Source organism: Cetorhinus maximus, chromosome 3 (assembly GCF_964194155.1).
Source record: "Cetorhinus maximus chromosome 3, sCetMax3.hap1.1, whole genome shotgun sequence".
Lineage (NCBI taxonomy): Eukaryota > Metazoa > Chordata > Chondrichthyes > Lamniformes > Cetorhinidae > Cetorhinus > Cetorhinus maximus.
This window is the reverse complement of record NC_135881.1, coordinates 25,492,514-25,512,173: the sequence shown is the minus strand read 5'-3', so window position 1 is coordinate 25,512,173 and position 19,660 is coordinate 25,492,514. Positions and strand designations below refer to the sequence as shown.

At 45.4% G+C, this 19,660-nt stretch overlaps 1 protein-coding gene across 1 annotated transcript; it reads left to right on the top strand.

The window, feature by feature from the left end:
* Positions 1 to 3,823: 3,823 nt before the first annotated feature.
* On the top strand, positions 3,824 to 18,451 carry shha (sonic hedgehog signaling molecule a). Its single transcript, XM_078534630.1, has 3 exons — positions 3,824 to 4,129; positions 8,214 to 8,475; positions 16,729 to 18,451. Exons 1-3 carry the CDS (start codon positions 3,836 to 3,838, stop codon positions 17,409 to 17,411), a joined length of 1,239 nt encoding a protein of 412 aa, XP_078390756.1. The 5' UTR covers positions 3,824 to 3,835; the 3' UTR covers positions 17,412 to 18,451.
* Positions 18,452 to 19,660: the final 1,209 nt, after the last annotated feature.

Sequence of the window (19,660 nt, the reverse complement as noted above, 5' to 3'; positions counted from 1 at the left end):
TCAAATGAAGAATTTCAGTTTAAAACTAAGAATGTAGACTATTGCTGAGCGGGTGCGTAGATTTTGACAAGCGGCACATTTTGCAGGTTTAACATTTTCAAACCTCTTCTGTGAAAATAAGGGCAATGAGGAGAAACCTCAGGCAGATTCACTTGTTACTCCCCAGATATTGGAAATGAAAGTGTTCGAATGAACATTTTTATCGAGCAAGTTTGAGTGATAATGTCGTGGCTGCCCTTTCAACATGTTGACGTGTATCTGGTGATTGGTGATGTTAAATGCAGCAAACTTGGTTGTAAACCGGTGCAAACGGTTCGGTTTGTATTTTTTTTTGAAAGTCGGAACAATGGTCAATTATAAGTCATTAGAACCACAGCAAGTGAACGTCTCCATGCGGGGATACATTGTGGACAACCGCAACCCATGACATTTGAAACTGTTATCTTACCTGATGAACACCAAGTGTAAAATAACCCAATGAAACTTACCCGGTGCTTTACATATAATCCAGGGAGTTGTTCATTTATTTTTTTTACATAAGTACAGTTAAATAAAACATTGTTTAGAGAATCCCATAGCAACACGATTGTATGTTGCCTATTGGGGTCCCACTTGGGTCACCGTTCCCTTCCATGTTAACAAATGGAAAGCCTTTAACTAAGATTTGGCAGGGTTTTCGAGGGGGGGAGGGAGAGGGACGGTTTAACCGGCTTTTATTTTCAATATCCCTCACTGAAACCTTCGAGTCGATGTTTAAAGAGTCTAATTACAAGGCCTTTTTTTATGGGGGAAAGTTCCCCACTGTTAAATTAGCCAGGAGAGCATGGAGTAACATAAACAAGTCGTTTCTATTTTATTGTTCTTGTTGTTATTATTGTTGTTGTTAAAAAAAGGCCTGTGTAACCGCTTCCTCGAACAAGCTTCGTTTTGTAGATATATACATATATAAATATATAATCGAGCGGACCACAAGACGGCTGCTCCAGTTAATGACTTATCAGCTCCCACCGCTCCACGAGTTGTCTGTGAAAGTTACTTTGATATTGTCCAGCGGGTTTTTTTTTTATTATTTTTGAAAAGCGGTCTGTCACTGGAAACAAGATGAAAGCAATTGCGGGCATTTCTGTGTGTGTGTGTGTGTGTGTGTGAAGGGAAAGGGAGGGGGTGAACTGGCAATGCAAAGCCAACGGTAGCGGACTAAATGCGCTCCTCCTATTCGGATTTAATCGGGAAAATCGACAGGTGACTATCCCACATCAAAGTTTCTTTTTTGTTACACACACATAGAGCGATTGCCACGGTCTGAAAGCAAAATATGCTCGGTGCAAAGATGACACGGACCGATACTAAATCAATCGGGTATTGAGTGCAAATGAGCCCTGGAGTGATTCAAAAACAAACTTTCCCAATCAGATCCAGAGTGGACGGCTATACTTTTTTTTTTAGCTTGACGTAGGAGGAGGCAATAATTTCATTTCTTTCAACAAAGCTGGGGTGAAGGGGTGAGGGGGGGTGGGGTGGGGTGGGTGGGGGGTGGTGGTGTTGGTTGTTGTGGGGGGTCAAAGAAACAAGCAGTTGGGAGGTTACGATGTCAGAAAAGGTAAGGGGCAGGCAGAATGAAGGAAAGAACACGAGAAATGTGCACAAGCACAAAGCAAACTGCTTCAAGAATCTTGATTAGATTAATTGACAATGAGCCATTGAATTGTGTTATTTGGGAATGTGTTCCTGTGTTTTTGACGCTTTTGGGTATGTGTTTTTTATTATTTAGGAATGTCATTTTAAACACATAATAGCACATCAGTTAAATATAAAGACTGGGTAAAAATCCATCGCCCGCAATGGTCGCTTGCTCTATGCCCTGTGTAAGTGAAATTTGGGAGTGTGCTATAAAAATTCAGCAAAGCAACTTAAATCAACGATGTTCGTGCTAAACATTTTAAATAACCATTAGCAGAGCCTCAGAAGAGTAAATGTAAGAAGGAGTCCACTCCTGGGGAAGACTGCTACTTTGATTTGCATCATGGGCATTTGAATCACTCTGTTCACCTCCTCTGCCGTGAAGTCCCTTTGCAGCACACAAGTGACTGCGATTTAAGAAGGGTGCAAAACTTAAGAAACTTTCTATTTGAAAATGTCGCTCTATTTGAAACTCATAAAAAGAATGTAGATCACTTAAATAGGGAGCAAACCTTTAATCTTCAGTGAAATGCATAGTCGACAGTCCGGGACTGTGCCCGGTTACAACGCTGCTAAAAGGTTCTATTGAATAAGTTAATTCCTGCTTGGCCAAAATGAGGTCCTGATTTTACACTGTGGCCATAGCCCTGGGACACCCTCTGTATATATATTGTAATATCTTTCCAATTGCCTGGCTTGGGTCGGGGTAAGGGCATCATTTTTTTTCTACATTGCATGAGATTAATGTTAAAATAAAACTTTTCTTGTCAAGCGATTCCTGCTGAACTGTATTCGCAGGCAGTATTCTGTTTCCCACTCCCCAACCACAATGTGCCAGTGTCGACTTATAAAAGGGTGCATTTCCCAGCAAGGATTTGGTTAACGGGGGGAAAAGGAAGGATTTTCCCCTCCTTAACCTTCACTGCCCAAATAGTCAATTGGCTTCAGATCATAATTTTTTAACCTGGTTGACCTGGACGTTTTGTGGTGAAACATTTAATTATTGATTCCATGCATAGCATGTTTACAATATTTAAAATAAACCCCTGGGTGGCAAAATACTCTGCAAATGACTGCTTACCAGCCTTGAAATGTTTGCAGTTTCTACCAACATTTTACACCAAGTGCATTCGGAAAGCAAGTACCAACATTAACTAACGGTTCGTAGTTCAACTTTCTATCAGAACTTAAATTTCATAGACTACTTCAGCCTCAAAGATGTAAATAGGTGAATAGGTGAATTAAGCCGTTTAGAAAAAAAATAAGCCTTTGGTCTTAAATAAATGCCAGCGTAAAGACCAAAGGCTTATTTTTTTCTAAACTTTCCAGGAATTTAAGGACAGAAGTCTATTTTTATTTAAAAGTCGCAGTAGGAATTGAAAGTCTGAAATATCTGAAATACCAATAGGGAAGTTTTAAGAAATACCACTTGCACAGTTACCACTTTATATTTGTCATTTGACTTTATATGTGAGAGTATTTCTGAAAATCTCTTTTGAGAATAGGTATACACTGTCAAATAGCCGGCTTTAACAAGATCGTCTTCACAATAAGAACAATTTTGGAATTTGGATCAATTAATTGCTCGCTGTTCCGTACGTCAAACGAGAAGATCTTACATTAAAGTCAATCAATCTGGGCGATTGATTTGCATTTCCAGGGCGGGGTGGTGGGGGAGGTGGGGGGGAGACGCAGCAATGAAAACAAGTTGTAACTGATGTTTTCATAACGACAGGCAGTCCTCCTCCCGCTCCTGATACGCCAGACTTCAGGTGAATTTTCGGAAATTGTTGGTTTTATTGAAACACATCAGAAGCCAGTAGCTGCTAGCTGGCCAATCAGATCTCACCGTTGTGCCTTCTGAGGCTATATTACATTGCTGTACAGCCAGTCTCTCTGAAGCGTCTCCAGCCTTCGTATCCTTTAAACAGCATTTGTCCTTCTTTATTTCCAATTTTAAAACAAAACCCCCGCTGCCAAGGCTCCCAATTCCGATGTGTGACCGTTATCGCGGATCTGAAGCTTGCCATTCCAGCACCTGTCTCAACAGGGATCGGAGGACAGTAAGGAGCTCAGAAGAAAGGAAGACAGAAGAGATAGCAAGAGGGCAGAGAAAGACATAGAAGCCCCGAGTCCATTGGATTCCGTGGGCACGATGCAGACACGAATTGTGCTAGTGGGATTGATATGCTGTTCTCTCGTCTCGTCTGTGAAGGCTTGTGGGCCGGGCAGGGGCTACGGGAGAAGGAGGCACCCCCGAAAATTAACCCCTCTGGCCTACAAGCAATATATTCCCAATGTGGCAGAAAAGACTCTGGGGGCAAGTGGCAGGTACGAAGGCAAGATCACCAGGAACTCGGAGAGGTTTAAAGAATTGACACCCAATTACAATCCGGACATAATTTTTAAGGATGAAGAGAACACTGGAGCTGACAGGCTGATGACACAGGTACGGGTCGAATCATAAATGACATTATTCCCATTGTCGGCGTGTGCTGTCGGGTATGTCGAGGTGTGCGACAGGGGGAAAAAAACCCATCTGTCGGAGTTGGGGGTTGGAGTAGACGGGTACATATAGGGGAAAACTTTACACATTCCGCTGAACCCTTTCTATCCCTTTTCAGCCTTTTTTTTCTGTCTGTTGGCATGCGACGCATCTTGAAACTCGTTTTAGGAATGTGTTTGCAGTAGCCTCGGCACCTGGACTTTGATCAACCCGAGTGTACAGAGTAACGAGTGGGACCCCCAAGTGAATACTGACCGCCGGGCTGCTTGTATCGTTGCTAGCCTCCAGCCCTTGACTTATTTTTCCCCTCTCCCTCTCTTTCTGTGTCTTTCCAATTAAGATAGCTTCTGAGCCTGGCAGATCTGAGCTAGGATGACTTAATGAGGCTGCCTTTTCTAAATATAGGAGGCAGAGGAAGCGAGAGGGAGGGGGCGGAATCGACCCGTCTTCCCCTCGCTAGCCTTGTCTTTGCAGTATTGACGCGGGCCACATCAACATTTCATCGCGTTGCGCTGTGCCTATCGACGCGTTCACATATTGATATTCCTTTAAGAAGGGCAAGTGACAGTGTCCGGGTGTGCGTTCCAGTGCTACAGATTCCACCCGTCCCCCACCCACCCCACACACACACAAACCTTTAAAAAGGCACCGGTCGACTAGCAGGAGAGTTTGGTGACCATTTCTCAAATTGCAATATTCAGGTAATCACAGAGGTCACGGGAAGTTCCCTTCCTAAAGCGGCGTAACGTGCTTACCTCTTGTTATGTGGTGGGACCCACCAAAAGTCATTGCTAGGATTTAAACGTGTAAACACGTATCTTTCTCACTCTATAAATCTCAATCGCTCATTTAATGGTCACATACAGTGAAAACAAGCAGAGGAATAAAGAGAGAGGCTGCACATTTTCCAAGCGCGTTGATGTTACCCTTTTAAGCGATTAGAGTGGCTGAATGTTTACAAGCAGCGCGTGCAGTTCTTTCGGTGTTTTATCCAAGGTCCCCGTCGCTTTGTGTCGCTTTAAGGGCAAGAAAGCGAGCGGCTGGCTTCAAGCTTGTTCAATCTGCAGACGGCCGGGGTTCATTGAAGTCCCAGATCGCCGACGATCGCCGCTGCTTGAACGCTACAAGAGCCTGCAGAACTGAGTCAACTCTCTCCCTCTCTCTCGCACACACACACACACACACATACACACAGCCCCACTTCCTCTTCTGTGATCGATCATGACTGGCTGCGATTTCAGATTTCATGTCTCTCTCTCTCTCTCTCTCTATATATATATGTTTATAACCAGTGGCGATGGCATAGTTCAGTCCAATTGCATCTCTGCCACTTTGGAAAAGACGAATCAGGAATAAAAAAAAGATAGGCGGGATGGGGGGGTGGGGGGGGAGGGGGGAAGGGGCAAGCAAAAATAAAATTGCTGTTTCCCAAGGTTTCTTCGGAAACCTGGCTCAGAAATAGCTGGATGTCGGCATTAGGGCTTTTCTATCCCACCCCCCTCCTCCCCCACCCGGATCATTTCTAATGTGTTGCTGCCTTCCTGGGAGGAGAGGCGAATGCACAGCACAGGGAGGACATATCCCTGGGAATAGGCAGCCTCTCTACACGGTTCCTGCATTAGCTGCGAGCGTTTGAACTTCTGACCTTCTGTCGATTTCTGACAATCTGGAGGCAGCGACGGCACTACACTCTGTGCCTCGCCTGTGCATTTCGCTCAATGTTTCCCTCGGCTTTCTGGATGTCAAGTTCAACGCGGGTGATATCAGAACAGGCAGACTCCCCCCCCCCCCCCCCCGCCCCACCACCTCCACTCCCCGATTCAAACCGGCAGCCCAGGGCGAATCCGTGTTCAGGGAATGGCCGGAGGTGGGGGTGGGGGGTAGGGAGGGGAGGAGGAGGAGGGGAACAACATTTTGAGACACTCGGGCCGGGGTGGGTAAGAGGGTGGGTGTGCAGGGTGGATGGGTCAGTCGAGGGTTGGTGTGAGGGGCTGTGGGGGGGAAGCCCTTGAGCATAATCGATTCGGCGATCGGTCTGTGGGATTTTGGTGGGTGTGTTGGGACTTTGGTGGGGGCGGGGTGACAAATGAACTCCCCCCCCCCTCTCTTTTCTTCCTCGGACGGGCCCCGGCGAGCTGTTTACATTGACAGGTAGCTGTTAAGTGTTTCATTTTCTCTCCCTTTCGCTATTCATTTCCCAATGTCCGTGTGAGTAGGTTAACACGCGCGGTCTCTGGGGTTAGAAGCCCCTGTTAACCGCGGCCACGGTACCCGAGCTGAGCTTTCTGCAGCTGGCTGGTCAGAACTCGCGGCATACGAATGGATAAATAGTTATTGTTTCTCGCCGCTTTCGGACTGACAATGTATCAATGTATCCGCCTCTGCTTTAAATATCTTCGGGTTAAAGCCCAGGGCTTGTGACCTTCCTAGACTGCAGTTTCTGCTCGTTTTAAAGGAGCCGCGTGTCACGGAGCCTTAAGCCGAGCCCTGCTCGTTCACAACTCACTTGTCCCAGAGGGGTTGTTCGGAGGGTACCATTAAGGAGGGAGGAGGGGTGAGGGGGGGCTGGTGGGGGCTGGTGATGGGGGTATCGGTGGCACAGCCCTGCGTGTGCGCACTGGCGACCTGGTGCAGTGAAAGCCGTTTGAAGTGATATCGCAGTGTTTGGCAGAGTTTGGAGGGGGAATTTGCTGAAAGTGCGAATAGGCAGGTGCACAGTTAAGGTGGACTTTAAGTCCCTGTGCTGTGTGTGTGTGTGGGTGTGGTGGGGGGGTTGGTATTTGCGGACAATATATGCATGCACTGTTATGTCTTCGTGAAGAATAGATCTCAAAATGAACTCCTCACTCCCTTGAACTGGGCTGCTGTTACCTGCAGAGCTGACACAACCATTCATCATCAGCCACAGCCAAAGTCCGCTCACCATATTTTGCCAGGGACCCGAACGGGGACAATCATTAACAGCAGCACTCGCCTTTTGCCTAATGCGGGCATGTTCGGTTTACTATCCGGACTGTCCTTAACCATAAAGCATACAGTTGGCAGCGAAGGCTTCCTCTGCAATCTTGTCAGCTCTTACAGAAGGACAAACGACAGCGAAAAAAATTCTCTTTCTGTCAGGCAGCACCACCCCCCCACCCCCGCCCCCTCCAGCCCACCACCCTCCAACAGTCCGTTTTGAAAAGAGTCTTTGTGGCCCGGGATTGATGTGTTAGATTTCGTACATTGGGATAGTGTTGTGGGGAGTTGTCCTGGAGAAGGCCAAACAGCCCAGCACCCAATCCTCACAGAGGGTGAGACTGCAGTTCAGTGACGAACACTGTCCAGTTCCACCTCCTTCCCTCCCTCTGTCTTTCGCAAAACGATTTAGCTCACAACTCAACTGAAATATAACAGAAATCCCACCCCCCCCCCCCCCCCACCGACCCCGCTCCCCCCAACCCGACCCCCCATTTTGTCTCTGGGGTCTAATTGCGCCGAACAACCACGAGCATCTTCCAGGGCGTTTTGGGCAATTGAGCGAGGTTGAAGACTGGTCCTCCCGTAGCAGCGTTGTATGCCTTTAAACCCGCTTCTTCTCACAACCCTAAGGTCCTGCTGTAATAATGAGCAGGAAAAATGTGAACTGTTTTTGCCTAATAAAAACAACCTACATTCATCAGGGGGTTCGAGGGTGTCTCTCACCTTTCAGATAAGTCGAATGGACACAGGAGAGGGTTTTAGAGTGAGCGCAGAAAGTTGAGTAGGTGGGAAAACATTGAACAGGCCAGATTACAGCTCCTCTGCATTTGTCTTGTAGTTAGACCTTCGACCTTAGCCTGAGGTCCACAATCTCCTCTCCCTATGACACTGTCATCTTTTTAGTCTCTGTGTATGTATATAATTGGCCTATGCTTAAATCAATAGGAGGTGGCGAGTGTGTTACCGGAATGATCAAATGCTTCATTCACAAAATCCACATATTGGACCGGCATACTTAATTGATTTATCTCCCTCTTTCTTTCTTCTTTCGTTACATTCTTGACAGAGGTGTAAAGATAAATTAAATTCCCTGGCGATCTCAGTCATGAACCAATGGCCCGGGGTGAAGCTGAGGGTTACAGAGGGCTGGGATGAAGACGGCCATCACTCCGAGGAGTCCCTACACTACGAGGGCAGAGCCGTGGACATTACCACCTCGGACCGCGACAGGAGCAAGTATGGCATGTTGGCCAGGCTGGCCGTCGAGGCGGGTTTCGACTGGGTCTATTACGAATCCAAAGCCCACATTCACTGTTCGGTCAAAGCAGGTGAGGGAGCACTTTAAAGAAACTGTATGCCTTTCTCATCAGCCGGGTAGGCTGTTCTGATGAACATGATCATATTTCATATCTGCACTGCACACTTTTAATCTTAAGGCACCCCAGGCGCCAGCCAACGCTTCCTGTCACTCCCTGCAGGGTGGGGGCGCTGAAACATTACAGACGAGTTTTACTGATCTTGTAATAAATAATATGGCTCATTATTTCATGGGAGTGGTAGGAAGTGCAATGAATGAGGATGTTCTCTTAAAGAGGCGAGAATCATTGTCCCCGGCTTCATAATCCTTATCAGAATCCTAATCACCAAACCTCCAGACCAAACTAGGAAGAAGTCCACGCAAATAGTTTCTCTCTGTCTCCGGGGGAGGGGGTGCGGGGATAGAATGGGTGATGGGGGAAGACACACCAATCACCAGAGCTAAGAAAACCTGTGAGTAGTTTGAAACTCGCAAAGGTTGAGCTGTGCACAGGAGAGAATTTTATGAGGACGGAGCACTGACAAGCTCCCCGCTATTTGTTTGGTTAGGACCAGCCTCCCTGTTCGAGCCCTCGGGCCTGGGCGAGTGGAGGAGGGGTGTGGGGTGGGGATGAGGTAGCGGTGGAATCCCAATCTACAGGAGCAAGTGTATCCACTGTTTATCAACGAGCCAAGATGGAGGGCCACTGATCAACTGCACCCCGAGGCCATTGGGACCTGATTGACACTGATATTAGATAAAGCCACAGAGGACCCACATCTACATTAGCAGTGCTTTCATAATGTAGTTAACATACACCAAATAGGCCCCTATTCTCTCCCCCGTTGGTCAGTAGATTGATAAGAAGGGTGTTAACGTTCTCTGGTTGACCGCCTTGACCAAGTCAGCATGGGTTAGGTACAACAGACTTCTAAAGTAGATCCCGCGTCAGTCCTAACTAGCAACTTATAACTAGAACACTTTAACTAGTTCATATGCTCCCGGCCTGCCAACAAACCGTTGAATTACTTACATGAGTCCTGTACTTTGGGCGCCTTTTCTGATTAACGTAGAATTGCAATGTTTGCACCTCTAACAAATACCGACTTGGTCACTTTAAGCATTTTCTTGCTCCAGTCTCTAAAGGTACATAAATGGAAACCGCTGGACAGATCCAGCAGCACAGATCACGTACGCGCTCATACTTAAAGTGTCTCAGCCCACAGATAGATATGTAATGAAAAGACTTCATAAGAGTTTAAGTAGGAAAACGTGCGGTGACTGCTTAATAAATATAGTTCCAGGAGTCGGCAAAATGTGAACAGCAGTTTGAAATAAAGCAGAAAATAAAACAATCCCAATTTTCTTTAAACTGGCCCCTCTCGATGTTTTGGTTCCACGTGCTTTGTATTACACGGATGGTAATTAACAGTCCTGGGTGTTAATCGCACTCTTCCCAAGGAACACCCCCCCCACCCCCCCTCCCCCGCATACTTTTGCAAAAATCAAGAACACTGGCACTTTTTGGGGCACCAAATGCGGAGTTTTACAGAACGGTACGTAGCTTCGTAGAGAAACTCGAATAAGTGCCTTCACCTCTGGTTTAATTAGAACAAGTAACTTATATTTTAAACAAACTTGAACACTCAGGCATTTGAATCAACGATAATATTGCGAGTAATAGATTCCCTGCTAGCTGTTACTTTTTGCAAACTGTGAAGTGTGTGGGCTGGGAGGGAGGGGGAGGGAGTGGTGGAGAGAATTGGGGCAGACGCTTTATTGGACTTTGCTGAATCCCTCACTAATGTTGCACGGTGTTGGGGCTAACTGGGGATTTCTTTCTCCGCTAGGTTGACTTGCATTAGTGTAGACAAACAGGAACTATCCATCTACCATTCTCTATTTATCAATCTCTCCATATATCTACCTCCTGCTTGATCACACACACACATACACTTTTTCTATAAATGGTTCCTATTCTGTAGGCCGTGCAGGTTTCTTTTATCCTTTCATGGAATGGGGTGTCCCAGTCAAGGCCAGAATTTGTTGCCCATCCCTAATTGCCCTTGAACTGAGTTTAGTGAGGAGTTAAGAGTCAACCACATTGCTGTGGGTCTGGAGTCGCATGTAGGCCAGACCGGGTAAGGATGGCAGACAATCGACCATAGTCACCATTTACTGAGACTAACTTTCAGTACCAGATTTACACATTGAATAGAAATTAAAATTCCACCATGGTAGGATTTGAACCGATGTCCCCAGAGCATTAGTACAGGCCTCTGGATTACCCGTCCAATGACATTACCACTATACCACTACGTTTCTAAACTTCATCTGGTTCACAAGAATATTCGTTAAACTGGGAGGAGCTGAATGGCTCTTGCACAGAGCCGACGGGCCGAAGAGCCTACTTTAACCGTTCCATGATTCTATGCCTTCCACGTCTGTGAACAGTTCACGTGAAACAGGGCACTCTTGACCACTGAGATGTTGCTTTAATAACACACACACGCACACACACACACATACAGACACACACACACCCCTCCCCCACCCCAGACCAGTGGATCCTGGTCTGCTCTCGCCTACAGAAAGCTGCAGCCGCCCGTTCGCCGTACTTGCAACGCCACACACTGTCTTAGTGTAGAATTTCCCGTGCTGTGCCAGCCAGCACACAAAAAAAATCTTGAATTACGGATAAGAACTCCGTGAAGACTCATCTAAAATGGAGTGTAATCCAGCCTTCCCGTTTTCAGTCTTTGATTAGGAGAGTGACAAATCTAAAATTTAAAATTCCAAACACACTGAGCTTTCCAGACTCATTTTAGTCGATGTCATGTGGGTCGTGTGACGGGACCAAATGGATTTGCCCGAACTATTAGAAAATGCTGCTAGCTCAGGCTTCCATCCGTTTGTTCCGCCATCATTTCATGTCAGTGAATCATATGAGAAGATTAAATGCTGTCTGCAGAGGGGGGAAAATACCAGCGAGGAAGATTCGCTTTCTACATCTCTATTTGCTGAAAGTATGATCCCGCGGATAGGAATGCAAAGCCGAGATGTCTCAAACCCCTGAATCATTGTCAGACGAACAGAGAGAATGATGGCCCCAGTCAGCATCTAAAGCCAATCTCGGTCATTTAAAATTCAAATACACATCTTGAAGTGGCCAGGAAAACGAACAGTGTTTCTGGCTGTGCAAATACTGATTTTTTTTTTCTTCGCGAGAGGCTGCATTCTGGCGTGTAGTGTATGTGTGAATTGACACACAGGGGGTTTCTGCACCTGAGCAAACAGCCAGAGGAGCTGGGAAAGTAAGTGGAAATGTCCTCTCTTCCACGAGGATCTCCTCCATTAGCTGAATCCGAATGACAATACGGCTCCTTTGATTGGATTTTAATGAGACGACGTGGACCGAGTCCCCTGGAACAGCCTGGCGTCCCCTTCAGAGAGCAGCTCCCAGGGGACTCTCTGCTGCACCAATTCTCACCCACTAAAACCAGACGGGAAGATAGATGCCCAGATCATTCTGTTTCCCTTCGGCGCAGAGGTCGGTCTCCTCTGCCGGCCGAAGTTGTCCACAGCCCCTCAACCCCATCACCACCCGCACCCACCCCCCCCCCCCAAAAAAAACCAATTTGTTCGTGTTTGCTTGCATGTAATCTGTGACAAGCCCCTGCAAATCCGTTCAGTTCCATTAAATGGAGGCGAGAAAGTTGTTAACAAATCCATAAAATGTAATTTGCTGCTCTTTCTCGCCAATTAAACAGTACTTTCCTGAGGAGCAGACGTGTTAGCGAATGGTTGATGCCTTTTCGTCTGAACGAAGGAAAATTGCGGTCTGATTTCTTATTAAGCTTACGCAGCGGCGGGCGGAAGAACCGGAGCGGGTCTTGGCCCTCGGAAAGAAATCCTGCCTCGCTATTGGCCACTCAACTTTCTCAGAAGTTTCCAACGCCGGCCATCACCTCATCCCGCTGCTCCCTTGAATGTCCCGTCTAGGCGCGACACGTTGAAATGAAATTACTCAGGCTTGCGCTCGAATGGTTTACTTAGAACGATAATTAATTATGAAATAATAAAAATAAAATCCAACTGATCTAATCCTAAAGTCAACGGAAACAGGTTGAACCCCAATCTCCTTCAGAAAGATACACGAGAGAAAAAAGAAAACTGGCCACAGAAAGGAAGGAAATGAGTGGAAAGGATCAATAGATGAATTTTTTCAAATCCCAGACAATAAGGAAACTAGGCTGTTTCAAAGGGGAATAGTTTGACTTCGCGGTTTAATCAGTGTAAACTGGAAATATCTCTAAATCGTTGCTTCAAGCCACTTCTTCATTGCTGTCCATCCATTTTCTAAATAATTAGCGCTAAATTATACCAAATAATGAGCAATGAATAATTCCATCTAACTTCTATCATTTAACTATTTATATAGTCACAGGCGCACATATAAAAATATTATATATATAAAATCACACATTCAGCTATGCATTTATCTTCCTATAACACGAACACAGCAATGTGGAGCACAAAAGTCTGAAAGCACATTAACACTTCCCAATGTAACAAACAGCTCTGGCCTTTCTTGGTTTTGAAATATAGCCTTTTATGTAACCTCAGATGAGCTTTCACATTTCAGGGGATAGCGATTCTCAGCCGACCTGAAACATTCACTCTGTTCCTCTCTCCACAGATGCTGCCAGACCTGCTGAGTATTTCCAGCATTTGTTTCTGTTTTTATTTAAATTCCAGGTTTCCAGCATCCGCGGTAGTTTTGCTTTTGTATGGGGTTAATCCCACTGCTCTCGCACTTTGTATCTCCCAGGTTGGTCTTGGACGGTGAATCATAGCTGCCTGCTGATAATGAGATCATCTTTAAATGTGGACAAAGCAAAAAAGTTATTCGTGAATTCATTATTTAGTGAACGCTGCCCTCTGCCTGCCTCTGGTGTGACTTGCCCCAATATCTCATTATCCGTGTCACGTGTTCCTTTTTATGTCTTACACTGTATCTCCACAATCGAAAATAAGCTCTCTTTAAGACATGACAACACTTACAGCCTCACGCAATTTCAAATAGGCAAGACCACTCGAGAGATTTAGGAACCCGTGTACAGAAATCGTCAAAAGCTACTGGGCAGTTACAAACCATAATGAAGAAGGTTTATGGCACATTGGCTTTTATCTCAAGGGGATGGATTACGAAGGAGTGGGACGGCTGCTGCTCTCTGCAGAGACTTGTTCAATCCCAGCTCCAGCATTGTGCCCAGTTTTGGGGAGCAAATTCAGGAAGAATACATTGGCCTTCCAAAGGGTGCCACACACATCCACCAGAATGAGATCGGGGCTAAAGGGATTAAGTTATGAGGACGGGTTCCATAGACTAGGCTCCTGTTGCCTCCAGTATAGAAGCTCAGAGGGTGATCTAATTGAGGTATTTATGATGATTAAAGGATTGAAAGGGTAGATAGGGAGAAACTATTCCTCTGTTGGTGGAATTTTTGGTTAGGCAAGGCACCAAGGTGAGTAAATAGAGTTTAAACACGATCAGCCATAAAATCATTGAATGGAGGAACGGGTTTGAGGGGCTGAATGGACTCCTCCTGTCCCTATGTCCTTATGGTACATAGCACCTACTTGAAGTAGCGCAGCAAGAAAGAGATCTGGGGGTTTGGGTGGTTAAACTATTCGTTACATTTTCCCGCCCAAGCAGCCCAGAGAGCAAACAAATATCGGGATGTGCGATTTATAAATCAAAGGTTGGAATTGTGCTGAAGGCACATCTGGAGTACGAGGTGTGGAGTTGGTCTCCCTGTTCTAGGGAAAGGGTTTCCAGTCCAGGGCTACCAGGGGACTCCCCAAGTTAGAGGGTTGAGGCATTCAGAAAGGTGGGCTGTTCTTGAACTTTACTCTGTGCGGAGGTGGAGGACGTGAGGAGGAAGGATTCCACACAGGGCTTTCAGATGCTTATGGGCATGGAGGAAGTTTTACCAAGGGAAGATTTCCCTCTGTGAGCATAGTATTCATGGACTGTGAGGCGTCCCTCAAAGTGAAGGCAAAACTGGACATTCACTTCGTCATAGAATCGGGGACCAGTTTACCAGTGCGGAGGGTGAAATAGAAACAGTGGCGTTTTTGTTAAGCACTGGATCGATTCATGTTGAAGGAGTGTAGGGCTACTTATTCCAGAGTCACAGATGAGGAGTCTGATTGGAGGTTCGGAGCAGAACAGCGTAGATCTTGCTTGTCCTGCCTGAAATGTTATTGTATGGGTAAAAATGTAATTTAAAGAGCCATGGTATCATTTCTAGAACAGATGATTTAGGAGCAGGAGTAGGCCGTTCAGCCCTTTTGAGCTTATTCCGCCATTCAATAAGCTCATGGCCGATCCTGTTGTGTCTCAACTCCACTTTCCTGTCTGCCCCCCATAACCCTTGACTCCCGTGTCGATCAAAAATCTGACTAATTCTGCCTTGAATAAATTCAATGACCCTGCCTCCACTGCTCTCCGGGGTAGAGAGTTCCACATACCCTTTGAGAGAGAGAGAGAAGAAACCTCCTTATCTTCCTAAGCCTATGCTGTAGATATGATGCAGAGAAATGCATTAATTATAACCGCTCTTCATTTCATTCTTTGACATGTGTGATTGATAAGTGGGAATTGGATGCGGAGGGGTGATCACTTGGGGTCAGCCAGAAATGACACGTTCTCCATGAAGCAGACACCTGATGCCTGACCTTCATTTCTCTCCGTCAGATTGGAGGGCTCTGTAACTCCTTCCAACCAATTTCCAGATTAGGTCATCCGCATTGATGATATCAATACAATGATAAGCAGAAAACATGCAAGGACATCAAAGATCATTGTAAAAGCAAAATACTGCGGCTCCTGGAAATCTGGAATCAAAACAGAAAATGTTGGGAAAACTCAGCAGGTCAGGCAGCATCTGTGGAGAGAGAAACAGAGTTAACGTGTCAGGCCGATGCCTTGTCCTCAGAACTTCTAGTCACCGACGTTGGGCCCCATTCAAAACCCGCTCACTTGCACAGAGTTCAAATCGAGTCGTCAACTCTGCTCTCTCAGCAGATACTGCCGGACGCGCTGGAAATTAACCAGCATTTTCACTTTTCATCAAAGATCCTTACAGTTCAATGATAATTGACTTTAAAAGAGAGGGATTCCTCTCCAGTGTATGCAGCGAAATCAGCCAGTGCCCTGAAAACGAGGTGCTGGTTTTAAGTTTGAGGTTATCGATTTAATGTAAGCATCAAGAGTGGCGCCTCTGTAGCTGGAAACGAACATACATACTTCACTAGGAGCATGCCTAGATGTAAATACGAAGACCAATTGTAAAAAAAACATTTACACGACCCATCAATGGTGTTTGAAAAATCTATACCCTCATTCCCAGCTCCCTCCGGACTTGGAGCTTCGGGCTGTGTTCGTAGAATATAGAATTCAGTTACACACATATAGACTGAATTTTGGACGGTCTCATACCCGTCTGCTTTATTTCCAGGCACGCTTGGAACAATGTTGAGTGAAATTTTAGGTTCATTCTTTCATTACAGCTACTCATCCCCATTCCGGTATTTATGAGAGCGTCATGCGGCAGGTCTGAGTCATACTGTCATGGACGTAGGGCGAAGAGTTTATACAAGGCAGTTTACACAAGTGTGCAAGCGCTCCCCTCGCTCAAAGGCTAAATGTTTAGGACTTCTTTGATGTTAAGAGTCGAGCGGGTGGGTTTGTCAAACTTGGTATAATAATTTATAAAGTCACCAGGGGCTCCAATAGGTCGCTCGAGCACCTTAGCACGTTCAGTTATCGAGCTTTGGGCTACCTGTCCTAACGTGTCCTTATTCGGGTCCATGGTTGTTGTTGGCCTGATTCTGCTGCCACGGTGGGACGTTAAGGGCGCTATGTAAATGCAAACCTTTGATATTTCAAATACATCTTTGCTTCGCGCGGTGTTACCATTGCACAGTCCTGTCTGAACTGGGGCTCTGTGAAACGAGGAATCTCACATTGCTGTGCTCCGGGCTCAGAGTGGCTCCTGGCTCCTGAATCAAAAGTTGCCTACTATGAGTTGGGGCGCATACCAGAGACACATTGACCTGAGAATGACAACAGAATCGTCCCATTATTCCAAATGCAGTCAATATCGCCTGGTTGGACTTGCCTGTTTATATTTCTGCTTTGTCTAGAACACAGTTAACAATCGTTTCCACATCATTCTGAATCTGTTCCTGCTCCTCTCTTTTTGTTCCCTAATAGAAAACTCAGTCGCCGCTAAGTCTGGAGGCTGCTTCCCAGCTTCAGCTCAAGTGAGTCTAGAAAACGGGGGCACCAAGTCAGTGAAGGACCTGAAACCAGGTGACCGGGTACTGGCGGCGGACGGTGAAGGGAACCTTCTCTACAGTGACTTCATCATGTTCCTGGACAGGGTGGAAGCGGTTAAGAAAGTCTTCTACGTGATAGAAACGCGAGAACCCCGGAGGAGGCTCTCCCTCACGGCGGCGCACCTGCTTTTCGCCGGGCAGGAGTCGAGCCCCGGCCAAGTCCTGTTCGCCAGCAAGGTGAGGCCCGGGCACCTGGTCTACATCACGGATGGGGAGGGGCACCAGCTCCAGCCTGCCACGGTCGAGAAGGTTTACTTGGAGGAGATGGCAGGCGCTTACGCCCCACTGACTGTCCAGGGCACCCTCGTGATCAACCAGGTTCTGGCCTCTTGCTATGCCGTGATCGAGGACCACACACTGGCCCACTGGGCTTTCGCGCCTGTACGAATGAGCTACGCGGTCAAGTCCTTATTTTCTCCGAATGACCCACTAATGGTCAACAGTACTGTCCAGGAAAATGGCGTCCACTGGTACTCCAGCGTCTTGTACCAAATAGGCAGATGGGTTCTGGACGACGCAGCTATTCATCCACTGGGAATGACATGGGAGTCTAGTTGAAATAGTTTACAGAGGAAGGGCGAGATGATACAGGAATACAGACTTTGCAGTAGAACACACACACGCACACACACAAAACAAGTAGAATTTCAACAGAGACCCCAGAAAGTTTTTTTTTTTGGGCGGGGATATTTATTTCGTTGTATTGTTTTTTTTCTATCTGTTTGTTTCTGTTTATTTGTTTACTTGTTTATAACAAAAAAAAATCTGGAACTTCGAGAGCCTTAAAAAAAACTCCTTTGCTAATTTATTCCCACGTGAACTTTCTTTGACCCCAGCAGAAAGAAAATTATTTTGTGTGGTCAACTAAGGAGCGCAGAATATATTTTTCTACATGTCCGATATCATGAAACATTTCAGAACCGTCTGCAACGATTTCCCTTCGGATTGTCCATGCATTAACCTTTCCTCGTGTTCCGCTCTCACGTTGTCTTGGGGTTTTCTTTCTCTCTTCTATCTTGGACATAGTTACATTGCGTTGGGCATCCATAAATTATATTTTTATACACAGAATTGTAAATTAGATTTTGGAGAGATCATTACTTAACTGAAATCACAATTCGTTATTTGAAATAGTGTAAAATACGAGAATATATTATTTTAATTTAAAGTCTAGTTGCAAAAAAAATATAACGTTTTGACCATCCCATTTACGGTTTTTTTTTTGTTTCTTGTTGTTAAACGTGCTATTTTGGAAACCCAGATGTGTTGCAAATAACGTGTGCGTGTAAAAAAAAACACACACAGCTGTCCATGCAGCCTTCGCCGCGCCTTTATCGTTTCCATCTGGAACTGAATTTTATTGGAAGAAATTATTTTTTAAAAGTGAGGAAGCTTGAGGATGAATATTCATATTCTAATGAAAATAGTAGTTTGTACAAAGTTTCTTTTTGCATACGAATTAAAATTCGACAAAAACAGCTGTAAATTTACTAAACCGTATTATTTGCATATTTTGTAATAGTTTAATACAGTAGTTTTATAATATAGAAAGGTGCCAAAATGCTCTGTTTGAATATTATTAAAATATACAGCATTTCAACTACACTCAACCTTTGATTACAAGGAGGAAAAGAAAGGCATTGTGTACAGATACTTTAAAATATTTTGCAAAGTTAGAAGAGATATTTATGTTCTAGCATCACCTCTTGCAAGTCTGCAAACATCCTGGAGGTGGGAACATTCTGCAGGTGGTTGTATTCACACTGAAAGACTGGGTTTACGTTTTAACATTCGGTTTGGTCCAAATCATTCTGAAACTTTTTTAAAAAGTGCGTGAAACGAAAATCTTGTTTGTGGCAAATATATGGTCGCGTGCGATCAACATACTTTTTTTTTCCTCAGTGCTGCTTTTGTTTTTGAACAACATTTTAAAAAAAATAATAAATTTTCTCTGAAACCTAATGTAACTGTAATACATCGGAGAAAGGTTTGTTTAAATGTATGAATGCAAAAAATATTTTTCCAACGCGTTTTATGGCTGCATCTTTTTTTTTCTTACACACACACACACACACACATTGCTGAAAAGGGGTAGAAACATTTTTACATGGGAAACCTAAACGATGGTGGTGTGGACGGCAGCCACATGACAATATAAATCGATTTAGGTTTGGGCAATTGTGTTTATTAAGTTTTTGGCAGCTCCAACTCCGAAGCCAAGCTATTTGGGCAACTGAACTCAAGAGGATCTACAGCACAGGCGAAGGCTATTCGGCCCATCGTGTCTTGTGCCGTCTCTTTGAAAGGGTCATCCAACTCTACCACCACCAGCCCCCCCCTCTCCCCCCCGTTCATTCCCCATAGTCCTGCAATTTTCCTCCTTTACGCAGCATATATCAAATCCCATTCTAAAAGTTAGCGGGGAATGCCTCTTCTACGTTTTCAAGACAGTGAATTCCACATCAGCAAGAACGATCCCTTCAAAGCCCATGTGTCCGCGCGGCTCAGGAAAAGGTAACAAGCCAGTGGCACATTCCTCGTGCGGAGAGGCAACTATTCCAGTTTGCATTTTCTAGGGTGGCACAGGCCGGATGGTGCTCGTTTCTCCCATGACCGGTTTGCTATGATTTTTTTTTTAAAATTGTACAAAATAACCCTTATGGACGAGAATTCCTGCAAAAAAAAAGTTCCTTAATTCCCATCTGCAGTGCTTGTCCCAAATGACTTAAACATCGCGCACACACGTGTATCACTTGAAGGGATTTCATGCGTGTTTTAACTATCCAAGCTGCCTTACCGAGGACGCA